The following is a 26342-nucleotide window of genomic DNA, read 5'->3' as shown; positions in this document are numbered from 1 at the left end:
GGTGTTGTGAACGATGTGTTCACCCGATGTACTCTAAACCCTCGCGTCCATGCATACTTGGTGCCTAAACCTTGGTGATCATGCAGACTTGATGCCTAAACCTTGGTGATCATGCAAACTTGATGCCTAAACCCTGGTGACTATGCAGACTTAGTGCCTAAACCCTGGCGACTATGTAGACTTAGTGCCTAAGCCCTGACGACTATGCAGACTTAGTGCCCGTTGTGTAAACCGTGGCAACGATGGACTTCGTGTCGATTCCTTAGGATGATCCTTAGGAATGAATGAACGAGGAATAGCTGATTCTTAGGGTAGATCCTTAAGACTAAAGAAGATAACGGGGATGGGTAATTGGGTTGATTGTTTGATTGTTTAAACATAATAAGTATATTATTGTGGGTTGAAAACCTTATGTACTCACCAGGTCTCCCAACCTGACCCACTCAGTTTATTTATATCACAGGTGTCGATATGAAGTGACATTACACTGAGAGATTAAGGAGATATATATCATTAGTGTAAATGAATGTAAGTTATGTTTATGCTTATGTTTTTGTATTGACGATGACATCCCAAATGTTTTAAAATGAATAAAATAAGTTTATTCGGAAATGCTTTGATAACGTATTTATCGTGTTTTTCTGGTAATGAATTCCGCAACATTTTTATTAAAAGAGGTACTCTGATTTTCATAAAGCATAAACAAAATCGGTCTTTTCTGGCCGTGAAAATGGGGATGTCACATTACATCCCAACTCTGAAAGTCACAAGCATGCCCATGCTTTATCCAAACTCGGAAAACTGGAAGGACATATCCTTCGCCATAGATAGTGACATTCCAATCCATCTACCAATCACTTATACTCCGGCCGAATTCTCGATCCGCTCCTGACAATCGCTTCCTTCTTGAATCCAGCGGCCCCACTAGCACTACTAGAGCACGGCTACTGAGACCTCAAAATCAGCTAACTCACTTAGGTCTGCACCATTTAAACCCGAAACTGACATGACCACTAAATCCCAACAATCACCAGACTAATCCTCAGCCTGAAAAACCATAACCAAAAGATTGACAAATACAGAAACACTGCCATGAGGCTATCTACCCTCAACTAGCTCCTTAGAATCCCCAAAAATATTCTTGATTCGAGTATAGATCCTATGCTTCCAGTAGTACGGGTCCAAGACTACCTTCCACGCCTATCCATACTCTCCTCAAGAATCATCCAAGGACCTCTAAGTCACCTCTTTTAAGTCCCCAAATCTGCTTGTGTATCAATCAGATCCGTTTGATGGTGTGGAATCCCAATCAAACGAATAATTCCAGATCAAAATAGAAGAGAAGAAGAAGAATAATAATAACTTGAATCTATGATGTATTCAAAGATATGAGTGATGCTCCATACACATAAGATTCTCTCACACACTCTTCTTATATATATATATATATATATATATATATATATATATATATATATATGGGCTGCAAACTCAAGGCCCAAACCCAATGCTAGACCAAAAACACATGGGTTTTCGGTCCAAGCTACAAATAATCCAATACTATTTTTGGCCCAAATAATAAAAACAATAAATTCTTAGAAAAGAAAAGTATAAACCAAATTTTTGACCCAACACCTCTCATAATAATACTCCCAATACCTGCTCAACAGTGTAGCAACCACACTAAAATACTTCCTAGGATCTCCTAGGATCCACACCTCACCCTACCTTCAACTTCCAAATGACCCCCATTGGTGCTAGTTAACTACTGCATGGGTACAATCACATGCAACATAACTTAAATAATCTAAGATTAAAAGATACAACCCTAAAACGGTTGGACTCAGACAAGAGTTGCGTAGTACGACCAAATCCTTTACCCTAAAATTATTTAACCCATGCAGCATGTGACTTGACGTACTCAAGTAATAGTTAGTACACGCCCAAAAGAGTCATACAACAATCATCAAGAAAACTCTATAGGAAATACGACATCATGTATCAGGAAATTCTGTTATGTAATTCCTGAAGATCCCTACCCTACAACTAGCATGCTGTTCTAGCATAAACATAATATCAATAATGGTGTGGGTAACTTGGGGTATACTTTCTTTCTCCGAATGATCATAAACATCGCATCCCTCCTTGGTTGTTTTTGAAAACAGTTTTGAAAAATAGTTTAAAAACTTTTGCAGTTCCCTAATTTGAATCTGGATTCATACGAATGCTCATCCAATTCTCTCAAACCAAGGCTCTGATACCAACTTGTAACATCTCAAAAATCACAAGAAATTTAAACTTTTCGAAACAATCCATTTACTAAAAAAAGTGTTTACAAAACCATTGTTTCGAAAACATTATTTAAAATCAGAGTTTCTCAAGATCCAGTGTCATAAAAATAGGAAGATGTGCACGATCACGCCTTCGCTTTCCCACAATCCTTTGGAGTACCTGACACAATAAACTAAAACTGTAAGCCAAAGCTTAGTGAGTTTCCCCCAAAGTACCCCTACATAACATAACAAACAACAACATGCATGAATGAGCCTTCAGCCTGACTAGACCACCTTGTAGGGCCTACAACCTATTTGGACCGTTCCCAAGCCTTCAGCTTGACTGGACTACCTCGCAGGGCCTACAGCCTATCCAGACTGCTCGTCGGGCATTCGGTGAGACTGGACCGCCTCGTAGGGCCTACAGTCTATACAGACCACCCTGGGTATCTTGGCCTTCCACACAAAGCAGGACCACTTCAACCCAACCAACCATAACATGTCAACATACACCATAACAGTAAATAGCTAGTAGATATAGGCAGTCATACAGATCTAATAGATCACTACAACATAAAATCCCATATACCATGATACAGATCTAACAGATCACTAAAAAATTGCAACATACTATATACCAGGATACAGATCTAACAAATCACTACATCATAACAACATCCCATATACCAGGATACAAATTTAACAGATCACTACAACATAGCAAGGATCCAGCCTATGACTTTTCACTTTCTATCCTTCGGCCCATAACACAATTCAAGGGTAAAATATCTTAACTATCATTACTTCCTTCCACAAGGACTAAACTTTGCCTTCTTAAGGCCCAAAACCTTACACAATCGACTTCCGGTCCATGGCTCAGAAATGGCAGGAAATCGGAAGTTACATGCCTTGACGACCATTAGTGACCCACAAAGTAACTGGATCAGGTGCACTCTTTGCTCCACCTAGTAACCTTGGGCAGTTGGCCTTCTTGTGTCCCACCTAAATGTAGTTAAAACACATCAGAATCGTGCCTCGAGGACACTCCCTGCTAAAATGACCAGTCTGACAACAACTAAAGCAACCCATTCCCTTCTCACGACAACTTCTATCGTGGGTCCTCCCACACTTGGCACAACGTCCCCCGAACCTGATGGCCTCGAAACGTGAATCCTGAGTCCTGTAACTCTTCTCCTGGATCACTGCGATCTGAATCTGCTCTGACTTCCTCTTCCTGAGGTGCTCCAAATAAATCTCCTACTTGCGGGCTCTAGCAATCATATCATTCAGGGTCTTGAACCCCAACAAGCTCACAAACTCCCTGATGTCATCCCTCAACATATCATGATACCTCACCTTCTTCATATCCTTATCTGTCGCATAATGTGGAACCAACAAACCCCTCTCTCGAAACTTGGCAGTGATCTCTGCAACAGTCTTAGTAGTTTGACGAGGGTCCTGAAACTCCCTCTCCAATAGTTGCACCTCAATCGTTGGTGCAAACTCATCCTGGAATCTCATGACAAACTCCTCCCAAGTCATGGCCACCACAACCACATATCCTAATGCACCTTCAACCTCCTCCCACCAAACAAGGGCTTGGTCCATCAAAAGACATGATGCAAATCCCACCTTCGCCCCCTCAGGGAAGAAGCTCGTTCGTTGAGCATTCTCCATGTTAGCGATCCATCAACGACTAGCAATGGGGCCCTTAACCCAAAGAACTCCAAAGCGCCACAGGCCTTGAACTCCCAAAAGGAGAGAGTTTGCGCTCCTAACTGTCCTGATGTGATCTCGCTCCGAAAAACCCCGTGTTTCTCATCTAAAATCCCCATAATCCCAGAGCAGTATGCGTCCTGACGCCCCTCCATAATCTCCATGATCCCCTCCTTAATCGTACTGAAGATCACAAGAGTTTGTTCCAAAATCTCGTGGGTGATCTCCGGCATCTGCTCATCTATCGGCTTAGTGCCAGCACATGATCCTAAACCAGATCCTCTGCCACAATTTCTCATCACCATTCTGAAAAGCAACCATACAAAAATCAGATCATACTCATGAAATTCCTTATGCTACAGGCTTCCTAGAATCTTCGTGACACTCTTTGATTCAAGTATGGATCTTATGCTTTCAATAGTACGGGCCCAATACTACCTTCCACACCTATCCATACTTTCCTCAAGAATTATCTTGAATCCTCTAAGTCACCTTCTCAAACATGTATCATAAATACTCACTAAACAACGTAAGCAAACCCACTAAGCACTTCTTAGGTTCTCTTAGGTTTCCGACCTCACCCTGCCATCAGCTGCTGAAAGAATCCCACTTATGTCAGTTAGCCACTTCATGAATACAATTACATGAAACAAAGATCAAATAATATTTCGACTAACAAACTCAATCCTACTACGGTTGGACTTAGAAAAGAGTTACACAATAGGGCTAACTCCATCACTCTGAGATTAGTCAACCTTTAAAGCATGTCACTTAATGTATTCACTTAATGATTAACTCTCATCAACAAGAGCCCCACAAAGCACAAAGCAAACAACATTCGAGCAGTAACACTCCAAGCCATTACCAATCATAGGACATTCCAAGCACACTTTCTACTACCATGTTGGAACATCTACTCTCACTATCGGTTGCCTTATGCATGCTAATTATACACAATACAAGATCAAATAGACTGTCAATAAATAACTCTACTCTAAAACCACAACCAGACGAGGAGCAGGAAATAAGGCTAAACCAGTCATTCTAGAGCTATATGATCCTAATCGTATATAATTTTTAAAGCATACACTTAGTAATCACTTCTACCAATATAGATTCCAAATCTTGCATAACATCCAACCCTTCTAGGCTACAAGGCATCACATATCAGGCCAATCTATCATGTAATTCCTAAAGGTATCCTTAGCCTTATTCTAGCATCCAAGCATTCATATCATATAGCATATCAACATGTATGGGTATTCTAGAAATCCATTACTTGAGCTCGGTTGATTGCACACATCACATCCCCTTTTTCCTTTACAAGATCTTTTTAGAAATTTGTTTCTTTTAGAAGATTACCAATTCCTCAGTTTGGGTTCAATCACACCCGAGAGTGTGCCCGAATCCCTCAAACCAAGGCTCTAATACCAACTTGAAACGTTCCAAAAATCCATGGAAAAATTTTCATTTTTTAAACATTAATCCATACAACAATTCATTCCCAAAATCATTCAAGGTGAAAATTTGTATTTAAACATCAGAGAAAAAGTCATAAACAGCTACTACACAACAAAACTCTGGGGGATGTTATGCAGTCACGCCGACCCATTCCCTTTCGAACTAGAAGTACCTGAAAACAATAACCATAAAACTGTAAGCACAAAATTAATGAGTTCCCCAAACTACCACATATAACATGTACACAAATATAATAACGTGTGGCTATGTCGGGTCTGTATCAACCCTAAGTCCATAATGACTTTATGTAACAACTTGTAGTTATGTTGGGTCTGTATCAACCCCCTATTCTGTATCAACCCTGAGTCCATAATGACTCTATATAACAGCTTGTCAATTTGTCGGGTTCATATCAACCCTCGGGTCTGTTTTACTCCACATACATAAGCATATAGACATATACACATGATTCATAAAGACAACAAGCACATACAAGCATATCAACAAGTGTCACAAAGACAACCATCATCCTACAAATATAATCCAATGGGACGATATTGGTGCCTTCGATCCATGAGTACAGTGAAGAGACTCACCTCAATATGAAGATAACCGAAACACACATGCACTGCTGCTATAGGGCTCTTCACACTAAACATAACCAAAACCATCGTAATCAATATTTAGCGTAATCACCCATAATCCAAGGTCCAATCATATTCCATCATGCTAAGGGGTAGAAGACTATTTTACCATTCCTTTACTTGAGCCATCTAACCATGGCCTATACCAAAATGCCCCAAAAGGCTTTCTGGTGAGTACGTCATGTGTACCCCACTAATTACGCCCCGTGCACACAGCCTCAACAGAAAAGGAATTCGGGGCAATCCCATTATGTGTTGCATACCAAGATGGTATGCCCCGCGTAACTCACTGATGTCCAATCTCCACTTTTGAGTGCTTAATCCTTTAATAAAATTCGTCCAAAACTCAGATCGAACTTCTAAAAAGGTCTTAATTGAAAAAGTTGACAAGTTTAAGCTTTTGCATGGCTTAATGGAGCCCAAAACCAAGCCCTAAGTCCATAACTTCATAAAAAGGTCAACAAACTCATGCATGGGTGAACTACAACCCCCAAGATCTGATTTTTATGACTTAATAACCTCAAGATGACCAAAAATGATGCTAAAAGGTTCTAGAGTAACTTCTACTCACAAGATGCAAGTAATGGGACCAAAACATGAGCTAATTGTAGTTCTAGTGAAATGAGTGATAAAGATTCAAGCTTTATACCTTCTAAGGTTGAGTAATGACAAATGAGTTCAAGATCCAAGAGCTTGAGCTTCACCAAGCTTCAATGGTGGACTTCTTCTTCTTCAAGATGTACCAAAAATAACCATAAACACTCAAGAGGCTCAAAATCTTCACAAATGGGGCTAGGATTTTGAGATGATGCTTTGGAGAGCTGGAGGATGAGTTTGGAGAGATTTTCCAGAAGTTAAGTTGCTTAAATAAGTCTTAAACCCTAAAAATTAGGGTTTGCACCCTGTATAATTACGCCCAACATAATGGGTAAAGTCTCGTGTTTCATTTAATGAAGTACACCATGCGTACTTCCCATGTACGCCCAGCGTACTGCTAATTTCTCATTCCCATCTAAACTTCAAATGACCATAACTTCTTCCAACTCCGATTCTGGCATTTTTCTATACCCACAAAAAGGTCTTGAAGAGCTTTACAACCCTATCTTGTTAAATTTGGCTTAAAACAAGTCGAATTCAAAATCATAACCCTTGCAAGCAATCTGATACCTATCATTCCCCAGTTCACCCTTGGTTCCCACTCCCGATTAAAGGGCTTAGGTCTCATAATCAAACTTGTTAGCATTCAATAAGGCCTAAACTTTACTTTCTCAAAGCCCCAAATTCTTCAGATAATCGATTTACGGCCTACGAGTCCTAAATCATAAAATGATCCAAAACAGGGTGGTATAATAAATATGTTCATATCAATGTTATTTCTCATAACATATATTTTTCACACATACACACACAAGTGATATCTCTTATTTTCTCTCTGTTTGTATCCAAATTATAGGTTTTTCCTTCTTTAAGGTTTGTTTTTCGTAATTTGTGAGTTTGTTTGTACTAAATCTTAGAATTCACATGTTTGAGTATTGTAAGTGTGTTTGTAGTGAGATATTTTGTAACACCCTGTTTCAAATCGTTCCAATTGCAGGGTGGTGAGCAAGGAGTGGGTATTAGCAGACATAGAACCCTTGAAGAATTGAGTTTAGGCTCATTTGTATGTGGATAATGTATTTTGGATGATCCGGGTATTTGGTTTGTGTTTTGGAGCACAAGGGTATCAGTAAAGGCGTTGGTTCGGGCCTTTTTTGAATTTTAGATTAAAGTTCGATTGGTTTTCAGGCTAAATAAAGTTGATAAAAGTGTAGGGCTTCTCGTTACCTTTTCGTGGATATAAAGAACGCCAAAAATGGATAAAGGACGCAAAATTTATGACCATTTAAAGTTAGAAGGGTTTTAGGCCGAACCAGGTACGCGGGGCGTACCCGATGGGAACGCATGGCATTTAAGGAAAATGGTCGCGAGTCTGGGAAGGAACGTAGTGCGTTTTTTGGGTAGATTCAAAAGATCGTTTTTAGGGTTTGGTCCCTTTCTAAGCATCATTATGGACCCAAACCTCTTCCATTCTTCAGCCTCCATCCTCTCTAATCCTAAGAACGAAACCCTAGGCTCTATTTGAGTAATGCTGAGCATTAAAGTTATTTATGGGTATTTTGGTGCTTGAGGAGGAAGAAGGAACTTCTTAAAGAGTCATTGCTTGAGTTGGAGCTTTTGGATCCAGGCTTTGTGCACCTATATCTATCTTCTAGAGGTATAAAGTCTCAACCTTAACAACTCTTTCATGTAGATCTAGCTAAGTGGTATTTTGTTATAGTTTTGGTCCTTTTGAGGTGATTTTTGTGAGTAGAAGTTACTCCAGAACCTTTGAGCTTCATATTTGGTCCTTGTTGAGATTATGGAGTCATAAAGTTTGGATCTTAATGGGTGTAGACCTTCCATGCATGATTTGGTAGTTATTTGATGAAGTTTGGGGACTTAGGGTTTTGATTTGGGTCTCATTGAGTTATGCTAAGTCATAAAGTTGGAAACTTTATGACTTGAGAAGTCCATTTGAATTAGATCTGGAAGTTTGGACTAAGGTCTTAAGGTAAAAGCAGGTCCGACCTTACCTTGTGCCAAACTAAGCAAGGGATTAGGGCCTCCAATTCCAAAGGGCCCCAATGCTAGATTTCCGGTATAGAAAACACATGCCACAATCAACAATTCCACAAAACAACGACGATTTGATTTCGAAAAAACAACGCAACCTTCTATTTTTCTTCCTTCTTTTATTCTTTCATCTCTCGATTGTTCAAATCAAGGGCGGCGTCTCAAGCTTAATTGAAACGATGTGTGTTTTCATTTTTCCAGTTTTTGAGTTTTCCATTATCTTCTAGTCATGGTGATTGGCATTGTTAATCAAATAATCAATAATTTTGTCTCTACATATTTTTTTCTGATATCTTTTTACTGCTCTATATATGGTGCCTTTGGATTTTAAAATTCCATGTATTTTGTAGATTAGTTAGTGTGACTTCAAGGCGTCTGTTAATTGCCTTTAAAAATTCATTCAATACTCAATAGACTTTCTTTTTAAGGTATGCAAGAAGATGGTAGGAATATTGACAAAAAAAGTTGTAGTTAGTATTTACACCAACAGGCAAGAACTTTTGTATCTACACTAGGCTAGAAATGTGCAATGATCACTCTCTTGGAATACTAGATAATGAAAAAAATGATATGAAGTTGTTTAAATTAAACTTTAATGGTACTCTATGTAGGGAGAGTGATAAGCCAAAATACAATTAAGTAATGCTTCTCTCCCATTATAAAACTTAACGTTACAAACTTAAAACATATATTGGCACTACAGTTTCATCCCAAAAGTCTGCTACTGAAACAACTCTTATATATAGTTTAGTTATCAAAAATTTAATTTTTTCTAAGAGAGGACTAGTTCTTATCAATATATATATCCACATCTTAATACTACTGAAACAGTTCTCATGTACTAGTGTGAGTATGTAATGTGAAGATTGTCGAACCAGGTGTAACATGGCAAAAGGGATTCAAAATGCTATAAAAAAAATTCATAGTTATTTACAAAGATGCCAATAAATGATATTTGTAACATATAACTAATAACTGAATATATATTATATTTGGATCATAATGTCCTCCAAGTAGATGAAAACACGTATCTAAATTTTATTATATTTAAAATGAACTAGCTGCTTTGTGTTGATCTAGTGCCTAATTTTGTACATTTAAATATTCAACAAAAAGAATGGTTACTCTTGGTGTATGAGAAATACGTTAAATCAAGATGAATGGTTGATGATAAATTGCATCTTTTTAGACGTATTAATGATTTGGTTATGTTAAATCATATCTTGGAACCAAAGGGTTTATAGCTCAGCAGTATCTGGTGTTGTCCTCCCTTCCTGAGGTTGAGGGTTTAAGTCCCGTCGTGGACATATGTGGACTTAAGGTGTAGTTTAGGGGTACGTTAGATTTGTCGTTTCAAAAAAAAAAATCATATCTTGGAATTTATTTTGGTTAATCTTTCTGAAGATTATGTTTGTTGGTCTCAAGTCCGGATAAAATGAAAGTTTATAACGTTAGGTACAGTAAAGGCCAAAGTGCGCCAAATTTTTGGTTCGCTTAGAGCCCACAAACAGGTTGAGACGCCCATGGGTAAAAGCTTGCGTCTTGGCCTCTTTATGGAGTTAGAAGGCTTAAAATAATGATTGGGTCCTTTCGGACCATGCAAAGGTTCCAAGTTGACAACTTTATGGATTAAGTCACTGATATGAAACTATTTTGAGGATTTGAACGTTGGACTTAAGGTATTAAGACGTTTAGGGTAATTTTGGACAATGGCTAGGAACGCCGTGCGTTCATCTCGGGAATGCGACGCGTTCAGGCAAAGGGTCTCGATCAGTGGTCTGGCAACGAACGCCCTACGCTCCACCAGGGAGCACGTTCGGTTCATCAGTGGGTTTTATGGACTTTTGGTCATGGACTTGTCTTGGGGTTCGGGCTTGTTTATTTGGGCAATGAATTATCTGTTTGGGTTGTGGTTGGGTCTCAGGACTTTGTATGGGCCTTAGGTTTGGTTTGGGCCTCGAGTTGTGTTGTTAGGCCTTTAGTGGGCCTTGGGCTAAGTTTGGGTTAGAGGTGGCAAATCGTGCTATCGTTTCGTGTTTCTATCTGACACGACACAACACGACAAAGTTTTATGTAACACGAACACAACACGACACGATGTCGTGTTTTTTTAACTAACACGAAAACGAACGAATTAAAAAACGACAAACACGACACGACACGACAAATATAACATATACTAAAAACTAGTTTATTTAATGAATATTGTATCAAATATAACATGACAAACACGATAAAAAACTGCTAAATCGTGTTAATTTCGTGTCGAATTTTGAACACGGACACAACACGACACGACATCGTGTTTTTTATAGTCAACACGAACACGACACGAATTCAAATTTCAATTTCGTCCCAATTTCGTTTCGTGTCGTGTATTTTTGTCGTGTTGTATCATAAATTGTCACCCCTAAGTTGGACCCATTAAGGAAAGGGTAAAATGGACTTTTACCCTAGGAGTCGGGACTTATGAGTTGAGGTCGCGATTAACGGGTTATGGCATGATTATTAATTGGGATTTATTTGTTGTTAGTGTGGGATTTCCAGTTTAGCAGCCGAGTGTTATCAGATTGCAGCGGATCGAGGTGAGTTACATTCCCTATATGAATGGGTCGAAGGCACCAATGCCGGCCCACTAGTAATGGTTTATAGTAGAGATGATTGTGTTTGTGATAATTGTCTGGTATGCCACTATCTGTTATGATTTATGTGCTTATTTGTTATGTTATTATGTGGTAATGGTAGCGGTGGGATAGACCCAGTATCCGGTTGAAATAGACCGAAGGGAAGGCCCACACCCATATATGCTCGACAGTATCCGGATGGAATAGACCGAAGGGGATGATAGCACCCAAATATGCTCGACAGTATCCGGTTGAAATAGACCGAAGGAGAGGCCAACACCCAGATATGCTTGACAGTATCTGGTTGGAATAGACCGAAGGGGAGGCCAGCACCCAGATATGCTCGACAGTATCCAGTTGAAACAGAACGAAGGGGAGGCCAACATCCAGATATGATTGGCAGTGTATTTGTTGTATGGTATGTGGTATGATGAGGGAAATCACTAAGCATCGTGCTTACAGTTTTCAATTTTGGTTTCAGGTACTTCTTCTTCGAAAGGAAAGGAGTCAGCATGATCGCAACGCATCACACTATGGTTTTTTCGCACATGAGATCTTTGGGAGTTGTACTCTAATATTAATTTTCTATGACATGTTTTGGGATATTTGACATATTGGTTTTGATTATGATATGGGATGACATTGTCGATGTTTTCAGAATATCGTTTTTATAAATTACTTAATTAAAAATGAAATTTTTGGTTATTAATTTTGGAATGTTACATATTTCCTCCGTAAAAGTATTAACATTGAAAATTTAAGTTTATATTTTGTTAAGTTGGTACCATAGCTGAAAGCAGATTCTCCAACGTTATTATTGTTGTACAATGTGTCTGAGATCTTCATCGATTCATAGTCTCATTTTTAGGTAAGAAATAGCTAGAATTGATATTAAGAGAGAGATATATATTTTGATAATATATTATATGATTAATATATTAATTAGAAATAGTTAATATTTAATTAATAATTAATCGGAACTAATTGGAAATTAATTATAATTAATTGAAGGTACACAAGTTGAATTATAATTGTTCAAAAGTTGAGCAAATGATGCAGTTCTAAAACCTCCATGCCTCGGACGGTTTTGACAAGGAACCGTAAAGGTTCTTGAAACCTTCTGTAGCTAATAAGGAAACATATTTGAAGTAGATTAAAATACTACTATTTTAATATTCAAATCATGGTTTCTAGTCGCTATAAAGATACCCCATATCCCTAGCAGAAATCAATCCCTACATACACACATAGGGAAGTTTGTTTTTCTCCCTTCCTCTCTCCCATGTATTTCAATTAAGGGTTCTAGGGTTTTTGGTGTGAACCATTAGAGACATCTTGTATTTCAATCCTAAGGGTTCTAGGGTTTTTAGTGTGAACCATTAAAGACATCCACATTATTTAACGGTTAAGAAAAAAATAAATTTTAACGAGAAACCGTTTTTCGATCCATGGGTAAATCCGATAGTCCAAAACGCTAAACCAGGTTGAATCCAGTCACCGGATTAAATCAGATCCGTTTTGGTCAAAACCAGTTTCCACATAATTCGGTTTAGGATTGTATAGGATCCAAAAAGTGAGGCCCCGTTTGATACGCATCTTTTCAGGTCCAAACAGATCTTTCTGGCTGAATAGACTGGAAAGACGGTTTGATTTGTACAAAAGAAAGGGTATTTTCCGGTAAGATATGTTTTTCCCAAAAAACCCCAAAATCATGTCTTTCTGGCTGAATGGGCTAGAAAGACAATTATACACCAAACTCCGCCTCTTTCTTTCTTTATTAAATTATTATTTTTTTTAAATAACTTTTTTAAAATTTATTTTTATTGAATTAATACTTTTTTTCATCATTTAGCAGAGTCAATCAGATGTACAGTCAAACAACATGTTTGTTTCCGGTCCGGAAAACTTTTCCCGGACAGCAGACATCAACTATCAACCTGGACTGACTGAATCTTGTTTAGCTGTGCATCTCTAAGTCCATGTACACATACACCAGTTCTGAATGGCACTCGAGTAGGATACGTATGCTCGTTTGATTATTTCGCTCAACAGTCTAATCAGCTTCATCTTTCATTGTTGGTCCGTTAAGGTTCCTTTTCTTCCCCTGTATACTGTTTCTTCATCTATTTGGTTGTTCTCTATAAAATTAGGGTTCTATGAGTTGAATTGTGATGAACCTGATGACGGGTTTTACTTAAGTTCTACATTTCTGTTATTTTAGGCAGGAGCGCTTTACTTCTTTGAGAAAATACTCAATCTGATTTAGACTCCGCCGTCCGTCGTCTGCCCTTGCTGATCGGCACCTCCGCCTCGTCAGCCTACTGGTCCCTCACTCCAGGTAAATCACTGCGGCCGATTCAGTTTGCAAGTTTTTTTTTATTCTTTTGCTAAATCCTCCTGCTACTTCCGGATCCCATTTGAGGCAAGATCTCATCTCCCTCTCTGTTTTTATATATGCTTCCAATCAGTTGAATTTTTTAATGCTTTGCTATATGGAGCTTGGAGGATTTAATTCAAAGGATATATGTACTCTAAGTCCAAACACGATTAAATTATTAGGTTTCTGCGGTAGATTAGGTTCCTCTCCACACACCCTCTATAAGATCTTCACATAAGTATCTGGAAATTTTAATCTGTTTGATGGATTACTGGATTAAGAGGAGGTTCTGAATCGGTCTGATTAGGAGCCTTTGGTTCACCATTTTTTCGCACCTCTTAATGGAGTGGGGATCATCTGGTCAAGATACGAGGGTAAGTCTGAACGACTCTGAATGGAAATTTTGATAACATTGCCCTTTTACCCAAATACCCTTCCATCGCATTCTCGCATCACAACCATTACAAGCTCCCATTTTTTTTCTTCTCCTTGCTTCTCCAGTCCACTACCGTCGCTGCCTTCAACCTCGACGTCTCCCACCGCCGTCCTCCTCCTTGCCTCCGTTGATCTCCTCTCATTAACAACCGCAAGCGCCGGCGATTTTCTTCCTTGAACCTCGACGCCTCCACCATAGTCTTCCTTTCTCTTTAGAGTTGAACACCACCACGATAGATAGCTTTCATTTTCAGGATCTGCTCTTGTTTCCTTCTCAAAGAACAACCGTTATACCAAATCGCACTTTACTTCTTCCAAGAAATTAGGGTTTATTTTCCACGTTATAAAGGTACTTAATTTACCTTTTTTGCTTCAATCCCCATCTGGGTTCTTGTACTTTTCGTCATATTTGATCTAGGTTTTTTTTATTTATTTATTTCATATGCTGGTAATATTAGGAATAAAACGGCAATGATGAACAACCAAGGGTTTAGGTGTTGTTAGACGTATGAGTTCATTTGGTAGAAAAAGAATTTGATTTTGAATCAAATGGATTTTGATTCAATTTTTTCTGGCTCTATATATGAGCATAAAATATGTGATTTCAGAAGTATATGTAGCTTTCTTTTGTATGAAGACTGATTGAGTATTTTCTTGATGATTGAGTACTTTGTTTGTCTGATAATTTTTGTTTTTTTTTAAATATTTCAATCACACTGTGTGTATGTCGATTTTCTGAAAGTTTGATGCTGTATCTATAGTTGTTTCATCATTTGAGCTATTATGCTACTGAGAACATAATTCGAGTTGCTAAACTTTTTTTTGTTGATCTGCTGTGGTAATTAAAGTGGCTAAACATCCTATATGAACTTATCAATTTTAATGGTAGGTTATTAGAAAATAAAAATTGATCGAAACTTATATATTTTATGATAATATGAAATTAAATTCATGAAATGTTTTATTTTGTGCAGTTTTCAGAATATTTGTTTGGAAGACACAAAATGCACCCTCCTTTGACGTTACATAGGCACCCAATGTGTGCTGAAGTAAGTTTTCTGTTCTTCTATGTTAAACAATCATATAACCATAATAAAAGCATTATTACGCATTAGATCTTAATTTAAATTCCATAGCTCTTACTCAAAGTTAAGACAATCGAGTGATTTATGAATATCGAGACATTATCTTTATATTCCGAAAGACAAAGTTCACAATATTCAATATAATGTCTCAGAGGAGTTGAGAGGTGGGGCCAAATTTTTTGGCTTAACCTATTAAGTCATTTTGCTCATATTTATTGTTCATACATTTATTGATTATGTTAAATGTTAAATGGCATTGGTCTTGTGTAGATAATTGAACAGTTTCAGAAGTGCCACCTGGACCACCCTTATGCAAAATTCTTTGGTGAGTGCACAGATCTCAAGATAAAGCTCGACAAGTGTTTCAGACAGGAAGTAAGCTTTCTTTAATAACTCGGTGTTATCTTATTTTTTTCTTTTTCCTTTTTTTAATACTTGAAATCAACAACCTTACAAACATGGGAAAATCAGTTAAAACAAACTCAAAACTTTGTTAAAATGAGGACATGTCGTAATCTGGTGTAAGCTGTGTATTTGTTTCTCATTTCTTTTGTTTTCATGGTGACAGAAAGCTGTGAAGAGGAAGGCAAATTTTGAAGAGAGTAAGAAACTGAAAGAGAGGCTACAAGCTTATAGGAAAGAAGCTGCTGGAACTGAGAACATCATGTAATAAGATAAAACCCTAGATAAATTTTTCAAAAGTGGAGCATGGAATGATACAAATACAATTCATTAAATAACAAAATTGATTTTCATATATTTTTTGAGATGTTGCAAATCATATATAACTAGAATTTGTAGCTTGTTTCTATGGATTTTGTGAGAATGTAATAACAGCATAAGGTATATGTTTCTTTTCTAAATAAAATAAATAAACCAACCGTTTTAAGGAGACTAAGGTGCTCTTTGTGTTTTCGAAGCCAAAACGTATGTAGTCTGCAAATCATATCTGCAATCCTCTGCAACAGAACAAGTGAATCAAACATTTGCAATCTGTAATAAGAACTCTGTTATTTTAACGATAAACTTAAAATTTAAATAAACTGATTTTACAAACTTAAAATAGTTTTTCAACACTAAAAGATTGTTTCTTTTATATAAAATAAAATCAGTATGAGGAACCAATATTTCTATATCACTATACATAAAAATAATACCAAACCAGCCTCTAAACAAATTAAAATAATTGTAGAATATATAGAAATTTTAAAATTATAATTTAGTCAATTTGTCTTTTCATTATTATATTTTAATTTTAATATCTATACAAATGTTGTTTTAGTAATTTTATGCATTTCAAAAGTTCTCAAACTATTTTTTAAAACAATCATATACAAACAACTAATTTTGATGAACACATTTGTAGAGAGATATGTTTTGATTTTTATATCTTTCATCATGATTTTCTATTCAATTAAAATAAACAGTATAAAATTAAAAATAAAAAAATTTATTTTAAATATATTAATAAAAACATAAATAAAAATATAACATCTCTATATTACTTGGTAAATTTTCCACATATTGTTATAATAATTTAAAAAACAAATTACATTGTTATGACTAATTACGATGATGCATATTTATGATGTTTTTATATTAAATAAGATTATTAAATCAACGACGGTTATAAAATATTACTTTAAATGAACTTATTCACATAAAATTAAAAGGGAAAAAAGACATGTTTGGTTCTTTGAAATAAGTGTATCGTATTAAATTTGTATAGATTAGAGAATTGAAAATATAAAAAGATTTGGAGGGAACATAATAAGTTGTGAAGACTAGACACCAGTCAATGTCTTTGCAATGTTTTAAAAACCGGTTTGAATCGGTCAGTCAAACCGGTTGAACCGGGAATCGGGAAGGGAGCGGTTTAACTATCACCGGTTTTACATTGATTTCTAAACCAGATTATACCGGTCGGCTTTTAGAAAAACCCGGTTGAACCGGTCTAAATAAATCGGTTAATAAAAAAACATGAAAAATAAATATTTACATAATAAACGTTGGTGATTTTTTTTCTATCTATTTAGTTCTCAAAATAAAAATATTTGGTAGATGTTATAAAGTTTTTTGATATGTTTTTATCCAAAACCATATTTAGTTTCGGTATTAAACTTTATTTTCTTGTTGACGTATATGGATTGATGTAAAACACTAAAACTTATGGTTATGTGTTATTTTAATGTATTTGGATTTATCTACAACTTATTTTTATATGTATTTTTAATGTTTGAACGGTTAAACATCAAATTAATGATTTATATATGTATGTGTAGAAAAATAGGAAAAAACATGAAGAATATAAAAACCGGTTCACTTGGCGGTTGAACCAGTTAAACCGGAAACCATACCTGTTCAACTAAAAAACCGGTTTTTAAAACATTGTGGCTGTGCCAAGAAGGCCTGTGCAGATGTTTTTAAGTCTGCGCACTTCAAAAAAAACACTCTACAAGGACTTATGTCTGCGCAGCGCAGACAAAAATAATCACACAAATTTGCAGACAAAAAACAAATAACTCCTAAACGACCATTTTATTCTTATTGCAAAAAAGAAATAGCTCCTAAGCTAGTGATGCATACGATAAAATGATCTTTTGACATGTCGAAAATGTTTTTTATACGTTATATATTTTCTTTCTTAGCATATCCCATTTTAGTATAATGGAAAGAACCCAAAGACCAAAAGGCTATACTTAAAGCACACTCAGTTAACATAAACAGCATTAGTTTAAACATATTAAAAAACCAGTCAAACCCTTATAAACACCCATGTCCCAAAACCTCTGGTCCTTTATGAGGCCTTCAATAGTAAACCACTAATAGACTTACTTATAAACTGCATATACGAATTAGAGTACTAAAATACCCAAATAACAAGTTTCAAAAGAATCCTTAAAAACATTATTTTCCATCAAAAGCAAGATGAAGCACATCGGTCAACGGTTTCGCCTGGTCTTCAGTTTGACTTGAGTTGTAAATCTTTGACTCCAATGCAACTCGGGTTTGACTCCAGTTTTTAAGCACTGACAACGAGACGGGCCCCACCTTATCGCCACATGGGCTCATAACATACCATTGTGAGCTTTTAATGTCTTCAAGATCCTCCTTGCGTATATCAACGGTTGACTTTTCATCACTTGAGTCAAACAATTGAGTAGGTTTTTTGACAATAAATGGTTTTTTTGGCTTGTTTTCAAAAAACTTTTGGAGTTTTACTGCCATTGCGTATTTTTCAGATGCTGGCATTTCTTGTTTACTATCTTCTGCAAAATTTAAATTGTAAATCAATTTTTTGAAAACAAAAAAGAAAAGATTATTCTTACAGCAAAACCTGCAATTCTGGTTGGTCCCAAAAAGTTTATTTGAGGTTTTCATAACATTTTTTTAAGGTGTTCCAGGTTAATATGACTATTTGGGGCAAAAATTGAAAAAAGAAGCTATACTCATAGACCAAAAGTAGTCATTTTTAAATAAGGAGCAAAATTGAAAAAACAACTATAGTGAAGGGACCAAAAATGTAAATTACCTGAGAAGAAAATATTTATCATACCTGAAGTAATGCCAATGTCTTTAAATTTTCCAGATGATGAATGTATTAGAATAGATTTTGGTGAGTCTTTGTTATCTTTCTTATCATCTTCAAGAGGTTCAGCTTCTTCAATATCTGGAATCACAGTGGGGATCTTTTCAAGTAATTTTGTCTGATTTTCTGGAGTTTGTAGGAATTGCCTTCTTTCCAAATACTCATGCAGCGTAAAATACTCACATAGGTTAAGGACCAAATAGTGTAGAATAGTCACATAGGGTTAAATAACAATCTACTTTCATTGATATGTTTATTATAATTTATAACATCACACTTTCATTTTCAATTATAGCATTGTCATCAAAATGCAAATATTTTTGAAAGTATAATTTCCTAACAAGATTAAAAAAATGAAAGTAAGAGGTTATAAAAATATAGATATAAATGGAAACACGTTGCTATTTCTTGCATTTAGCCCTTAAATATATCATTCAAATGGGAGCATATACAGAAATTAATTATTGACTACTAAAAAAGGATATTCTTTTCTCCATCCTTTTTCATTTGCTTGATCAATACGGTGTTTCAATAAAGCCAGCTCTCGGGGAATCCACTATGATTATAGCAAGCATCATTAGATGTTGATATTATGCATTAATAAACTAAAAACAATAAGGAGAATCCATGTTTGAAATCTTTGTATTGCCTAATTAAGCACCATTTATTAAACAAGAAATAATATATGGTGCATTATATTTATATTATCAAGTAGTTATGTAGCGAATTGTAAAATAAAAATGCGTGTTTCAAGACTTACATGTGTTACAATGTCCTTGTGAAGACTCCTAGCCTTCTCTTCAACTTCAACCTGTCATATAAGTAAATTTGGTTAAATTTTTTATCTCCTGAAAGTAGGTCTCAATAATATTTAGCATGTACGAAAGTATTTAATTATATATATCCTTACTTCTTTTAGCTATTTTATTGGCAACAATAGTAAATTAGAAGCGCATTTACTACCCTCTCTCATACTTCATATACTTATTTATTATAACATTTAAAAGATTTCTTTTTTTCAATCATGAGTAAATGACCTACGAAAGATTAATCATAGGTAATGAAATAAATAAGATAAACAATAAAACAACACTCGATTGAGTTAATGCGTAAGCTTACCACTTCAAGCTTTTTCAGTAAGCCGGATTTCACTTTGTTTTTCAAATCTTGACATTCCTCCTGAAATTAGTAAAGTCCAAAACCGTTGAATTTTAGTTGGATTGCAATTTATATTTGTTAGTTGATTATTAATGGCTTTCAGAAATAACATATTAAAATGATCATGTACATAGAGAAATTATCTACTCCCTTACCTCAGTGAACTCATCATCTGACAGCAAATTAATGCATATATCCGTTTCTAAAGATTGCAGCATAAAAGTCTGCTCACTTTCACCAACCAAACATTTTTTTACGCCTGCATATACATTAAAGCAAACATAAATCTTGTAAATAAATACGCAAGTAAGAATCAATAAATAAACTCACAACACAATATGATGCATTTGTCATCAGGCACAATGTGCATGTTATATACGTTGCATATCAGGCATCTAATGCATACAACTATACAAGTATGGATGCACCAGGTGCTTAATACATACACATATGTATGCACCAGGCGCCTGATCTACCGGTTGATATATCTATCAACCGGTAGATATCAGGTGTGATAAATATTTATCACACCTAATTACATACTAGAAGTATGCGTTAGGCGCCTGATTGACACACATACAAATATGCATGACCGCATACATATGTTTCAGGCGCTTGGCCGCATACAGTCATACAAATGGCGCCTAATGGCACACATACAAGTATGCATAGGGCGCATGATACATACAAATATGTGATATCATGTATTTAAAAGGACAAACCTACCGGTTACTTGCATAAGACGATAAGCATTCCTTAGAAAGAAACCATTCGCATCTTCTTTAACTCTCACAAAACTACCTATTACCTTACTTTCAAAGCTCTCAGGTTCTTTTTCAAGTTTCTGCACTAAACTTCTTCTCAAATACACAAGCCTAATGTTTTCAGGAACAATAGATGCAAAACGAAAACATGTAATATCAACCGCTGGCTCTTCCTTCTCTATTAACTTATCTCCATTGTTCTTTTTCTTCCTTTTACTTGCCACCACTTCCTCTTCCTTACAATCCATATCATCATCATCCAACCCTAATTCATCATCATCGTCGTCGTCTGATGACACTTGATTTTCCGCCAAATGGGTTTCCAAAGAATCATAAATTCGGTTGAGTTTGATTGTTTTCCTCTTGAAAATAGAACGTAACCATACATCACATTCAATTATCTTGTTTTTCTGAATAAGGTCTTTCTCCTTACCATATCCCTTTACAATCTTTTCAAGCTCCCTTTGTGATAAAGCATTCGTTGTATCTTTCCCTATGTTTTCAAGAAACTGGATTAAACGTGTTGATCCCCATCCCATGAATTCTTCCTTGTTTGGTTTCATTTTCTCTTTCTCTTTCGCTTTTGACTTCCCTTTTGTTTTGGATGATGATTCGGGCTTTGATCTTTTTGTTTTTTTTGCTGATTCATGTAATTCCATGTCATCACCTTTTTCTTCATAATCCGAACACTGGTTGTCATCACTATGATCATCATACTTATCTGAATCATAATTCTTTCCGGATTTTAACTGCCCTTTTGCAGCTATTAGAACATCAAGAGTTAACTTTTCGGTATTATTAATAATCTCCCAATATTCCTTATACAAAGTCTCATAAGTGTTACGATTATTGAAGTCGATAGTTTCCTGAAAAACACACCACAAACATCGATTTAAAGAAAGAATTTAGAAAGGTTTTTAAAAATTTTGTATGAAAAGGTTTAAACTTGTGATCATATTCATACCCCATCAGAGTCAACATCCTTCTTTTCTTCTACAAGTAGTGCAAGCTTCAAGCAATGATTGCAGAATCCTTTCTTCCCTTTCACATGAACAAAATCAGCAGATTTGATACAACGTCTGCATACACCTTTTGGACAACAATAACAATGGACTAGATCGGAAGTTCTATCACAAATATCACATTTATGCAGATCTGAAAATAGAATCCGAACATATATTTTAGCATGATATGATTATTTTATAAATCTATGCATAATTGAAGTTAATGCGAGTGGCTTACCACATATAAATCGACGTTTGGAATTTGCAGATGATTGTGCGCATTCGGGATGATACGACTTCAAACAGTCCCTGAAACAAGTGAAAGTAACTTCCTTTATTGAATTTCATTCAGAAAAGAGGTGACTAAATCCCTAAAATTATATTATGATGGAGAAATTGATGACAGATCAACATCGTCTAGAAGAATTGATTTGGGGACTTCAAGCATTCAACTGTTTATCAAACCTAAAAGACCGATATACCCTTGAGTTTAGAAAATATACATCCAAACAAGGGTCAACTTCTTGTAAACGAAAACCTGTCAAATCATTAACTTTCTTGGACCAAATGTGTGAAACCCACTTGAAATAGAATTCGGAAACTCACTTGTGGTCACAAATAATTAAATCGCCACCATCTTTGCAGACGAAGCACCATTCTTCCGAATAATCTTCCTTTTTGTAAGCTTTATTCGCTTTCTTTTTCATGTCTGCAACGCAATGTGTGTTCCGATATCTTTTTCGAAGAAACCCTGCTCTAGTGCTCTGTAAAACCCTTCTCTTTATCCCTAAAATCGCAACTCGAATGCAATCACTTGTGAAAGACGATTACCATAACAAACGTTTTGGAGAAAATGCACGTGAATCCAGCTGAAAATCGAGTGATTTGGGGTTATTCGGTGATGATCAAACAAAATACTAGTCAAAGTAACGGATGATCATAGCTCGAAAGTTTTGCTGAAAAGCAAGAGAGAGAGAGAGATTTTTCAGGGTTTTGGTGAGTGGGTTTTAGGAAAGATATTTATATGGTTTTAATTCGTGCGATTTATTGACAAAAGTACGCGAAATTTCAAGGCTTATTTGCATATATCTTGAAGGGAATATTTTTTTTGTTTTCCAATAAATGACATTAAGTATATAATTTAATTAATTTATAAGAATTTTAAATCGAACTTTTGTTGGTAAAAAAAAGCTTATAATCTGAAATCAATGTTAACGATATTCTATATATACTTTTAATAAAATAGAAATACTGAAATTTGATCAAGGATTTTTGTATATTTTTAAATAAATTGAATTTGTTTGCAAGAGAAAAAAGTATAGTTTTAACAGGACTTATTTTTTACTTTAGGGCATCTACTTTATATAGTAAAATGACAATAAATGTGGGGTTGTTGGGACAGTGGTATAGGGATTGGGTGATAACATAGAAAATGATGCCCATTTTTTTTTCCCAAAATTGTCTTGAAAGTGTAATTTCTTTCACGTTTTCTTAATTTGATTATTATATAGTCATGACTATTGAAAGTATAATTTATTTGAGATTTTCTTTTTTTGATATTTATAGTTTTTTTTATAAAGAAAATAGATTAAATATAAAGAGGCAAAGAAACACTTTGCAAGGAGCTAAGGATAGTAAACAAAGAGAGTAGTAATACATGAGTAAATACAAAACTAAATTTTAAAGAAGAAAATTAAAAAAAATAGCCAATTTTCTTAATTGCTTTATAGAAAATAGTCAAAAAAATCCAACATTACAAAAGCAACCATCAAAATCGCAGATGGATTAAGTTCATCTACAATTTCGTCATTTGATCTACGAATATACAAGTCGGTAAAGCATGAGCATGCATTATGAGTTATACGTTTGCAGATCCTTTTTTTTAGTTTTTTATATTTTCCGGTATAAATACCCTCAAACCTGACTAAAATCGCAGATGAACTTAGTCCATCTGTGATTTTGGGGTTTTTCGTTTTTTTAATGAAAGTACGAGTGTATAAAGCACGGATACATAATAGTTCAAATGGGGTAATTTTCTCTTTATCTTTTTATCCGTGCTTTAAACACTTGTATTTTCGTTAAAAAACGAAAAACCTCAAAGTCGCAGATGAACTTCAGAGGAAATCACAGATTGACTAAGTTCATGTGCAATTTTAGTCAGGTGTATTTATAGGAAAAAAATATAAAAAAAACATTTGTGAACATACAACTCATAATGCACGTATGTGCTTTACCAACTTGTACATTCGGATATCAAATGAGGAAATCGCATATGACCTTAATCCATCTGTGATTTTGATGGTTATTTTTGTAGTGTTGGGTTTTTTTTTAGCTATTTTATACAAAGAAATTAAGGAAATTTGCTATCTTTGTAATTTTCTCATTTTAAAGATTATAAAACTGGGATAGGAGCGTAGCTCCAATCCGCCCAGGAACCGCAACCCCTTAACACTTATGTGTTTGCACCATAAGTATGAGAGGGTAATTACTTTGTCAGCAACTTTTGCAGCCGAGTTCTTTATGTTCTTGAAGATTGTCTCATTACGAGCTAGCCATATGTTCCAAAGGAAGCAGAAGAAGATAGAGTTGAGTTTTGCTTTTTCCTTGGGCAATTCCCCCATGAAGCAATGTGGTCCGACAATTTCGTCACATTATTAAACTGCATGTCCGTCAACCTGATCCATTTGAAAATTGATTATTAGGCTAATTTGGTGAATTCACATTGTACGAGTAGGTGATCGACTGTTTCCTGATTATTTCCGCATAATGACAAATCAAATTGTTAATCTTAATCCTAGCCTTTAGAGTGGAAACCACCGAAATTCTTCCCATAGAGGCACGCCATACCCAACAACGAACATTGAGTGGTACCATTTTTGACCAGTATATTCCTTTATCCCTGTAATGAATTAGTTTTGAGTCTATTAAGCCTTGGAGATGCTTGATAGAGAAGCTACCATCAGGGTTCAAATTAAAATGGAATCCGAATTTTGATTTGGGGATATTCTCCAAGTTCCCAATACTTGTGTACAGTTGTAGCAACTCATGAAGAGGTTCGGCATCATGTGGTTCTGCTTTCCAATTCCAAGTGAAGCCATTAATTGAAATACGTTCCTCAGCATGACACCGTTTGACAGTTTATTTTCAATACAAGGAAGGAAAGCATGATTGAAAGGTAGAGCTCCCATACCATACATGTAACACCCTGTTTCGAATCGTTTCATAACATGAAGTCCCGATACTGAACCAACCCTTTCTCCTGGAGTCTTGCAGCAGTAACAACTGCAATGGCTGCAGTAGCAGCAGCCTCCATGACAACAACATATATCTAATCAAAAAACACAGTTATCGCGGTCTTGACAGAATGAAACATCTCCAATATCGCCTCCCTAACAGCCATGGTCACCTGATTGGTGATCATCTCATGAATCTCATCATCAGTCAATCCTAGCCTCTTTGGGTCGCCAACTCCTGATCTAGAACCTCTAGTGATCGACATACTGAAAAACAAACCAAAATACATAAGAAAAGTCACAATTCATACTATTACATCATTACGGGATAACTAAACCCTCAGGTTTCATGACTTCCTTGATGGTCGTACAGTTCCTATGCTTCCAGTAATACGGGCTCATACTACCTTCCACACCTACCTATAATTTCCAAGAAGGATCTTCACGAACCACCCAACCATAAACCCAAAAAACTAGGATACGCATACATCCTATACTTACTTTCTCAAGAGTAGCTAATCATTCCTCAAGTTGACCTACTATGAACCATGTTCATTCATGAAACTTCCACTAGCCCTACAACCTCTCATGTATGCTAATCATACATAATATTGGATTCGATAGACAAACGAATACTTGACTCTACCCTAAGTCCACAACCAGACAAGGAACAAAAAATAAGGCTAAGTCAAACATTCTCAAGTTATAAAATCTTATTTATGTACAACTATGATGCATACACTAAACAACCTCAATAATAATGTCAGTTCTATATAGCATATCAAGAAATTCTCCTAAGCTATTGTCACACCCCCGAACGAGATGGCGGATACGTCCGGGGGCTTATGCATGACTTCATCTTGAAATATCATTACAGTGAATATAATTGAAACATAACATTATCATCATCACACATGTAATATAACAACATTCATTGTTTACATCGAGTATTGTATTTGAATATTACATGCCAAAATAGTAAGAGTATGATGAAACAAAATATAATACAATATCCATGAGTTTGTTTCGTTCATCCTGCTTCAACGGTTTCCTGAGAATACAAGTTATCTTGAAAAACGGTCAACATAAAAATGTTGGTGAGTTCATAAGCATGTTTGTGAAAATGATTTGTATAACTTTGAAAACCACCAGAAAATCCTATATTTTTTGCAATCTGTTTAGTGTTTTTGTGTCAGATCTTGTATTAATGCATGTATGTTATTGTTTATTTGACTAAAAGGGTAAAGAAAATGTAGAGAGAATGCAAAGAGCATGTAAAGAGAATGTTCCCAGACAACCCGATGTTGTCTGTAAAAGAGAAAGTTGT

At 35.6% G+C, this 26342-nt stretch overlaps 2 protein-coding genes across 6 annotated transcripts; one reads left to right on the top strand and one right to left on the bottom strand.

Annotated features, from left to right (window-relative positions):
- The first annotated feature begins 13302 nt into the window (after positions 1–13302).
- Positions 13303–16026, top strand: LOC111883973 (uncharacterized). Of its 4 annotated transcripts, none has more exons than XM_023880301.3 (5): positions 13303–13459; positions 13592–13708; positions 15157–15231; positions 15538–15642; positions 15836–16026. In XM_023880301.3, exons 3-5 carry the CDS (start codon positions 15187–15189, stop codon positions 15935–15937), a joined length of 252 nt encoding a protein of 83 aa, XP_023736069.1. In that variant the 5' UTR covers positions 13303–13459; positions 13592–13708; positions 15157–15186; the 3' UTR covers positions 15938–16026. The 4 variants fall into 4 exon arrangements, with proteins under 4 accessions (XP_023736069.1, XP_042754250.1, XP_023736071.1 ...); XM_042898316.2 differs by having other exon boundaries at positions 13341–13449; XM_023880303.3 differs by lacking the exon at positions 13592–13708 and having other exon boundaries at positions 13345–13459.
- A 1955-nt stretch (positions 16027–17981) lies between these two features.
- LOC111883968 (uncharacterized protein At5g08430) lies at positions 17982–22801 on the bottom strand. Of its 2 annotated transcripts, none has more exons than XM_023880294.2 (10): positions 22389–22801; positions 22021–22091; positions 21743–21933; positions 20741–21644; positions 20170–20273; positions 19976–20035; positions 19617–19667; positions 19342–19412; positions 18824–19026; positions 17982–18536 (listed from the first exon to the last, which is right to left on the bottom strand). In XM_023880294.2, the coding sequence occupies exons 1-10, from the start codon at positions 22487–22489 to the stop codon at positions 18175–18177; spliced, it is 2118 nt and encodes a 705-aa protein (XP_023736062.1). In that variant the 5' UTR covers positions 22490–22801; the 3' UTR covers positions 17982–18174. The 2 variants fall into 2 exon arrangements, with proteins under 2 accessions (XP_023736062.1, XP_052623238.1); XM_052767278.1 differs by lacking the exon at positions 22389–22801 and adding an exon at positions 22286–22303.
- Between the last annotated feature and the right edge of the window lie 3541 nt (positions 22802–26342).

The sequence above is a fragment of the Lactuca sativa genome, chromosome 9, assembly GCF_002870075.4.
Source record: "Lactuca sativa cultivar Salinas chromosome 9, Lsat_Salinas_v11, whole genome shotgun sequence".
NCBI lineage: Eukaryota > Viridiplantae > Streptophyta > Magnoliopsida > Asterales > Asteraceae > Lactuca > Lactuca sativa.
Note: the sequence above shows the minus strand (reverse complement) of the source record. Positions and strands in the feature narration are given on the sequence as shown.